Consider the following 8,307-nt stretch of genomic DNA (forward strand, 5'->3'; position numbering starts at 1 on the left):
ACGAATACAGTAAAGTTGCAGGATACAAAATTAATATACAGAAGTCTGTAGTGTTTCTATATACAAACAACAGGCAGACTGAGATAGAACTGAAAAAAAGTTATTCCATTTACCATAACCACTAAAATATACTTAGGGATAAATCTAACCATAGAAGTTAAAGACCTCCACAAGAAAAACTATGAGAAGCTAAAAAAAGAAATTGAAAATGACACAAAAAAGTGGAAAGATATCCCATGTTCCTGGATTGGAAGAATTAATATAACCAAAATGACAATTTTACTCAAATTAATCTACCTATTTAACTCAATGCCTATCAAAATACCAGACACATTCTTTACAGATTTAGAAAAGACAATTATAAAATTCGTCTGGAATAATAAAAGACCCCGCATTGCCAAAGCAATTCTACAAAAGAAGAGTGGAGTGGGCAGCATCTCACTCCCTGACCCAAAAATATACAACACAGCTATGGTATTCAAAACAGCATGGTGTTGTCACAGGAACAGACATGTGGACCAATGGAACAGAATTGAGTCCACAGGAATAAATCCCCAATCATTCAGTCAACTGATTTCTGACAAGGGGTACCAGTCAATCCAGTGGGAAAAGGAAAACCTCTTCAGCAAATGGTGCTGGAAAAACTGGATTTCCACCTGTAGAAAGATGAATCTGAACCCCTACCTCTCACCGTTGACAAAAATCAAGTCAAGCTGGATCAGGGATCTAAATCTCAGACCCCAAACTATTAAACTGCTTCTAGAATACACTGGGGAAACTCTGGGAGACATTGGGGTAGGAAAAGACTTCTTACATAAGACCCCCAAACCACAGTTGATAATCCCCAAAATAGACAAGTGGGATTACATCAGACTAAGAAGTTTCTGCATGGCAAAAGACACAGTAATTAGTATGAATCGACAGCCCTCAGAATGGGAAAATATTTTTGTAAACTATGCATCAGATAAGGGATTGATAACCAGAATAAATAAGGAACTAAAGAAGCTGTTTGGAAAAAAGATGATGAACACTATTAAAAGATGGGAGAAGGAGTTGAAAAGAACACTCACTAAAGATGACATATGAATAGCCAGAAGGCATATGAAAAAATGCTCCATATCCCTCATCGAAAGGGAAATGCAGATCAAAACAACAATGAGATACCACCTAACCCCAGTCAGAATAGCTAAGATTAAAAAAAAAAAAAATGATAAGTGTTGGCGAGGGTGTGGTAAAAGGGGAACTCTCTTACACTGCTGGTGGGAATGTAAATTAGTCCAACCACTGTGGAGAACAATTTGGAGACTCCTCAAAAATCTACAAATAGAACTTCCATATGATCCAGTAATCCCATTTCTCAGCATCTATCCAAAGGACAGAAGAATTTCTCATTGGAAAAGTGCTTGCACATTGATTATTGAGGCACTTTTCACGATTGCTAAGACATGGAACTAACCCAAATGCCCCCATACAGCTGAATGGATTGAAAAACTGTGGCACATATACTCTATGGAATACTATTCAGCCATTAAAAACAACAAAACCCTGGCTTTTGACAGAAAGTGGAAGAATATGGAAGATTTACTGCTGAGTGAAGCAAGCCAGGCTATGAAGGAGAGTCACTGTATGTCCCCACTTAATATAAACCAAATGTCCACACTGTATAACTGAAATGGATGGGGTAAAGGATGTACAAACAGAAGAGGTGGATGTGAATGCCAGGTGCGGTGTGTGTGGAAGAGTGGGGCCTGGGGAAGAACATTTGAAGGAGGGATACAAAGACAGCATTGTTGAGACAGGGAGGTAGTGTTGTTATATTTTGATCAACTCGACCGGGGAGAAATGTTCACATATTAAAATGATCACCTTGTAAGCTAAATAATGTGATTGAATGCATTAAAATTGTAAATAAAAAAGAAAATGTACTATATATGCTATATATTTATGTATTAATGAGTATGTTATATATATGAGTATATATATATATAGTGTGTGTGTGTGTGTGTGTGTGTGTGTGTGATACTCAAACATATGTCACCTCAGTAATGGATAAGGATATGGATACATGCATATAATGACATATATATATATTGCTCATGTCTATAACTATATATCTCCAATGGCTGCCTATATTTTCTCCTTTTCTCAACCTCATAAGGATGTTTGTTATTGAAACACCCAGAGGGATGGCCATGTTGCATTCTCCTCTCCTTTATTCTTTTTTTGGGAATTTGGGCACACACAAACACACACACACTGTTTTTCAAGCCTCTGTGTTTGGTACTCAAACCACACAGTCAGCCATGTGAGATCCAAACCACGTTAACCTCCATGCCACTGACTGGCCCAAGATAATTTTTTTTTTTTGAGAGGCTATAGGGCACGTGCGCTCTCCAGACAGACAGAGAGAGACAGAGAGAGAGAAAGCAGGAAATCACCCCCCAGGGGGGATGGACACGCCGCAATCCCTTCTCCTACATTCTCCTCTCGGGATCTTGGGCACACACGCATATGTGCCTGGCGTGAGTTTAAGCCACCGGGTCCGGGACTCAAACCACAGTCAACTACATGGGAATCCAGCGACATAGCCATTATGCTAACTGCTGGTCCCCCAAGATAATTTTAAAAAATTACTTCTCCAATTTTTTTTTTCCAAATAAGGTTATAGTCCCAAGTATGAGGATTAAGAGGTTGATATATCTTCGTCTGGGTTGCCACTCAATCCATTATACCTGGGATGCTAGATTATAAAATTCCCAATCAACATATATTAACTTCAAGTATGGAAAACTACTTCAGTCCATCTATCTACCTAAAGTACCAATCTTTCTTTTCCCATTTATGACAATGACAATGTAGGAATATAGTTAGGATTCTAAAGCCAGAAGAAGTTGGTAATCTTGAACTGCTAAGTGAAGGAAGCAGGTTGAAATTCATTCAAGTTTTGAATGCATTAGTATTTTGTTCATTTTTATTGCATGGTTGTATTTCATTGTATGAATGCATTACATTTTACTTAGCTATTCATGTGTCAATGCAACTTTATTTCTGTTTTTGTCTATTACGAATAAATCTGATCCAAAAATTTGTGCATACATCTTTCTGTGAAGATATGTTTACAATTCTTTTGATTGTTTATAATCCAGAGTGTGCCTATGCTCACCAGAGAGAGAGGGAGAAAGCACCCTCACTGGGGCATGGCTATGATGCGATCCCTTTTCCTCCACTCTGTCAGGATTTGGGGCACAAACACACATGTCCAGTATGCTTCTTAAGCTACTGGGTCTAGTACTTGAATTGCATAGTTAGCCATATGGGATATAACTCTTTTAATCAATAGGCCATGGGACTGGCTCTGTGTATTTGAATGTAAAAGCAGAGAGTCTATTTCAGACTCTATATTTAGAAATCCCTTTTTGTTTTTGAATGTATAGAACACAAAACGGTAATATTATAGGAAGTGTAAAAATGATTAATATTGACAGTGGTTATTAAATTTTGTTTTCTTTCCGGAACCAGAAGTTAGCGTAATGGCTATGTCGCTGAACTCCCATGTAGTCAACCACGTTTTGAGTCCCAGACGCAGTGGTTTAGACTCACGCCAGGCATGTGTGCATGCATGCCCAAGATCCCAAGAGGAGAACGGAGGAGAAGGGATTGCAGCATGGCCATTCCCCTGGGAGGTGGTTTCTCACTTTCTGTCTCTTTCTCGCGATCACATGTGCCCTATAGCAAAAAACTCTCAAAAAATTGTTTTCTTTCTTTCTCTCTCTTTCTTTCTTTTTCCTTCCTTCTCCCTTCCTTCTCTTTTTCTTTCTGTTTCTTTCTTTTCTCTTCCTCTTTCTTTCTATCTTTCTTTCTTTCCTCTTTCTTTCTTTCTTTCTTTCTTTCTTTCTTTCTTTCTTTCCTTTCTTTCTTCTTTCTTTCTTTTCTTCTTTCTTCTTTCTTTCTCTCCCTTTCTTTCTTTCTTCTCTTTTGTTTTGTTTTGTTTCTTTTCTTATTTTAGTGTAAGGAGTGGCAAATGTCCAAATAACTAACATGAGGAAATAATGCAAAGAAAGTAGGTTTTGATGATTTTCACATTCCTGAATCAAAGTCCTGTGGACTCAAAAGATCTTGTCCAACCCTTTGTATCAGGGCTATAATGGGTCAAGTAGAGTTTCTAAATATGGAGTACACTTGTCCATATACCCTGCTCCCTAAAGAGCTTGCCACCAGCAGGTGGCATGGTGATTAAGGCAGTGGAATCCCATGTGGATGAGTGTGGTTTGAGTCTCAGACCCAGTGGCTTTAAAATAATGCTGGTCATGTGTGTCTGTGTATTCAAAATCCCAAGAGGAGAATGGAGGAGAAGGGATTGCAGTGTGGCCATTCCCTCCAGGGGGTAGTTTTTCACTTTCACTCTTACTATCTCTCTCTGTGGAGCACATGGACTCTATGACAAAACCTTAAAACAAACCAACAAAAATATTTGCTGAGGAAAGAAGACTGACATTTACTTTAAAATTACCCCAAGGGATAAGACTGCCAACACAGTCTACTTTGTTTTAGCTCCTTAGCTTTTAGAAAATTGTATTCCTCAGAGAATGCAGTGACAATGTAACAATTTATTTAATGAGGCACCATGAGAATTGAGTCCTAGAAGCCTAAGGTATTGTAAGGACTCCTGTTGTATATCTACTTCAGTTTGATTTAACCAGTAGCAGAGAAAACACAATTGTGTCTAGTAGACATTTTGTGAGTGACTCTGTCTCCCTGTCCTTCCTAGGGACAGATTTATTTTTTATTTTTTATAATTTGTTCATGGGATGAACAGATCCAGGGAAAATGAACTCTTCAGCGATACCATCTTGAGAATTCAGAGCATTCTTGTAAGCGAAAGGAGAATAAGGTATGGTGTGAGGGTTCCCTTCTAACAGGAAAGGTTCCTAACAGGGAAGAAAAGTAGACGTTCAATAAGATCACGACCTTCCCTTTATAAGACCACAGACTTGGAAATAGCTTTAGCATCAACTGAAGCCTAATATTTCCTTCTTAAAATAATTATTTATTTGATTTTATTTATCATTATTACTATTTTTAATTTACAACAGGGCAAATAAGAGAGAGAGAGAAAGCGAGAAAGCAAGCAACCAGGTCCAGGACTCAAATCTCAGTCAGCCATGTGGGAGTTCAATGCCCCAACCACCATGTCTCCTGCTGGCTCTCTAATATTTATTTTTTAATAAAACATTTTAAATTATTATTATTTGTACATTCAATCACTATACATCATTTAGATTATAAAGAGATTTTACCCAAAATGATATATACCACACACAAGGTGGATTGAGAGTACTCTACACAACATTACTAACAGACTTCCTCTTTTTTTGTTTTGTGATTTTTGCCTTAGAGTGTGTGTGCTGACTGTAGAGAGACAGACAGATACAGTGAGAGGGAAAGTGGAAAGTCACCCCCTGGGGGGATGGCCATGCTGCAGTCCCTTCTCCTCCATGTTTCTCCCAGGAACTTGGGCAAGCATGCACACATGCGCACTATATGTTTCAAGCCACTGGGTCTGGAGCTCAAACAATGGTGGGCCATGTGGAAGTCCAGCAAAGTAACTGCTATGCCATCTGCTGTCCTCTCCCCCAATCTTTATTATATTTTATTTTTTCGAGAGAGATTTTTGCTGTCTTCTCCCCCAATCTTTATTATATTTTATTTTTAACAGAGAGATTTTTGCTATAGGGCATGTGCATTTGCTGGAGAGACAGAGAGACACAAAGCAAGAAATCACCCCTGAGGGGGGATGACCATGCTGCAATCCCATATCCTCTATTCTCCTTTTGGGATTTTGGGTATGCACAAACATGTGCCCTGCGTGAAGTGAAAGTCCAGCAACATAACTATTATGCCATCTGCTGGCCCTTGCTTTCTTTTTTTTAAAGACAGAGTCTCACTGTATCATAATCTTTCCATCTCAACCTCCTGAGTATTTGGGATCACAGATGCAGAATATGCTCAGCTTTTTCAAGCAGGGTTCACTATATTGCTTCTGCTGACCCTGAGAGTCTGATCCTCTTGCCTTAGTCTATCTGGAATGACAGGGACTCATCACCACATCCGTCCCTTTAGAGGGGGTGGGGAATCAAACCTGGGCTTCTCATGTGCCCTGGTCTTGCCAAGCAGCACTGTCCTATGCACACAATAATAGGTAGTCCCGATAATGTCTTTGTAAAGTACCGTTGTTATTGCCTCTTTCCAACAGTCACCACAGCTCCATGGAAACAGAAAATCACACACATTTTTCAGAATTCATCCTCCTTGGACTTTCACAAGAGGCAGAGCTTCAGCCAATCCTCTTTGTGCTATTCCTGTCCATGTACCTGATTACTCTGACTGGAAACCTGCTCATCATCCTGGCCACCATCACTGACTCCCACCTGCACACACCCATGTACTTCTTCCTCTCCAACCTATCTTTCTGTGACATCTGTTTCACCTCCACCACCATCCCAAAGATGCTGCTGAACATCCATGTCCAGAACCAAACCATCACCTATGACGGTTGCCTTGCCCAAATGTATTTTTTCATCCTTTTTGCAGAGTTGGACATTTTCCTCCTGTCTGTGATGGCTTATGACCGGTTTGTGGCCATCTGTTACCCCCTGCACTACACGGTCATCATGAACCCCCGGCTCTGTGGCTTTGGGCTGCTGACATTCTGGATTTTGAGTGTCCTGGACTCCCTGCTCCGGGCTTTGCTAGTGTTACGGTTGTCCTTCTGCACCAACGTGGAGATCCCCCACTTCTTTTGTGAAATCAGTCAGATCATCCAGCTCGCCTGTTCAGACACCCTGCTCAATGTCATCGAGATGTATCTCGCCACAGGGCTGATGGGCATTATTCCCTTTTCTGGAATCCTTTATTCTTACTTCCAGATTGTCTCCTCCATACTGAGGATTACATCTGCCAGAGGGAAGTATAAGGCATTTTCCACCTGTGGGTCTCATCTCTCTGTTGTATTCTTGTTTTATGGCACAGGTCTTGGGGTGTACCTTAGTTCAGCTGCTACCCAAAATTCCAAGGCCAGCGCAATTGCTTCAGTGATGTACACTGTGGTTACCCCAATGCTGAACCCATTTATTTACAGCCTGAGGAACAAGGACATAAAGAAGGCCCTGAAACATCTTTTTAGCATTGCCCCTTCCAATGAGTGACAAGAATAGTGGTCTTGGTCCTTGATAAGTTCCCATGAGTAGTTAGGAACAAGTGTGGCATCCAGATAGGTGGTGATGCAGTGGCAATGTAAGAGCAATGAAAGGCCCCTGGTTCAATCCCAGGGCTTGTTTGTTCACCGAGGGTATGCATGTGCTGTGATCCAGGTGACTGAGGCAGGGAGTGGATTGTAGTATGAAGACCCTTTTGCGTGTCCCTCACTCTTTTTTTCTCTTACTTGTGGAAGAAATAAGTAAATAAACTTCATTTTTTCTCTAATTTATTTATTTATTTATTTATTTTTATACCTTCAATCACATTATTTAACTTACAAAGTGAACATTTCAACTTGTGAACTTTTCTCAAAATGAATGACTAGAGACAAAGTGGGAGGAGGGTAAGCAGTGGGTACAGGAGGGAGGGAATTAAAGGGAAAAAACATCTTTGGACTAACACACATTGTATTTATGCTAAGAAGATCCAGTTTGTTTGCTGTAAAGACAAAGCGGTGACTCAATGTAAAAAAAATATAAGAAAATAAAATATTAAAAAGTGGCATTCAGAAATCCTGATCCCCCACCACCATCTTTTGGCTGTTTTTGTGTGTACACTGCACTTGCTGGAGAAAGAAAGAGAGAGAAGGAGAAATTACTACCTGAGTGGATAATGGTATCCCCTCTCCTCCATTCTCTTCTTGGGATTTTGGTTATCATACACATGTACCCAGTATGATGTTTTTTTCGAGAGATTTTTGCTATAGGATGTGTGCACTCACTGGAGAGACAGAGGCAGAAAGTGAGAAATCACCCCCAGGGCTGTTGGTTAATCTGCAATCCCTTCTCCTCTCGAGACTTTGGGCACACACACACACACACACACACACACACACACACACACACATGTGCCCAGCACGAATTTCAAGCTACTGGATCCAGAACTCAAATGGTGGTCAACCAAGTAAAAGTCCAGTGGCATAACCATCAAGCCATCTGCTGTTCCCTGCAGCATAATTTTTACCTTTCTCTTTTCCTCTAATCCTGTGATCCTAAGTCAATGATTCCATATATTTCATGTATTTTTTATTGTTATCCCATAACATGGATG

At 40.1% G+C, this 8,307-nt stretch overlaps 1 protein-coding gene across 1 annotated transcript; it reads left to right on the forward strand.

Annotated features, from left to right (window-relative positions):
* Positions 1-6,266: 6,266 nt before the first annotated feature.
* Positions 6,267-7,205, forward strand: LOC102471308 (olfactory receptor 7A17). Its single transcript, XM_014585277.1, has one exon. The coding sequence runs from the start codon at positions 6,267-6,269 to the stop codon at positions 7,203-7,205; it is 939 nt and encodes a 312-aa protein (XP_014440763.1).
* Positions 7,206-8,307: the final 1,102 nt, after the last annotated feature.

This window comes from Tupaia chinensis, unplaced genomic scaffold, assembly GCF_000334495.1.
Source record: "Tupaia chinensis unplaced genomic scaffold, TupChi_1.0 Scaffold149482_1, whole genome shotgun sequence".
Classification (NCBI taxonomy): domain Eukaryota; kingdom Metazoa; phylum Chordata; class Mammalia; order Scandentia; family Tupaiidae; genus Tupaia; species Tupaia belangeri.

Coding starts and splice junctions, on each gene's coding strand:
- LOC102471308 (XM_014585277.1), top strand. CDS start 6,267: ATGGAAACAGAAAATCACACACATTTTTCAGAATTCATCCTCCTTGGA.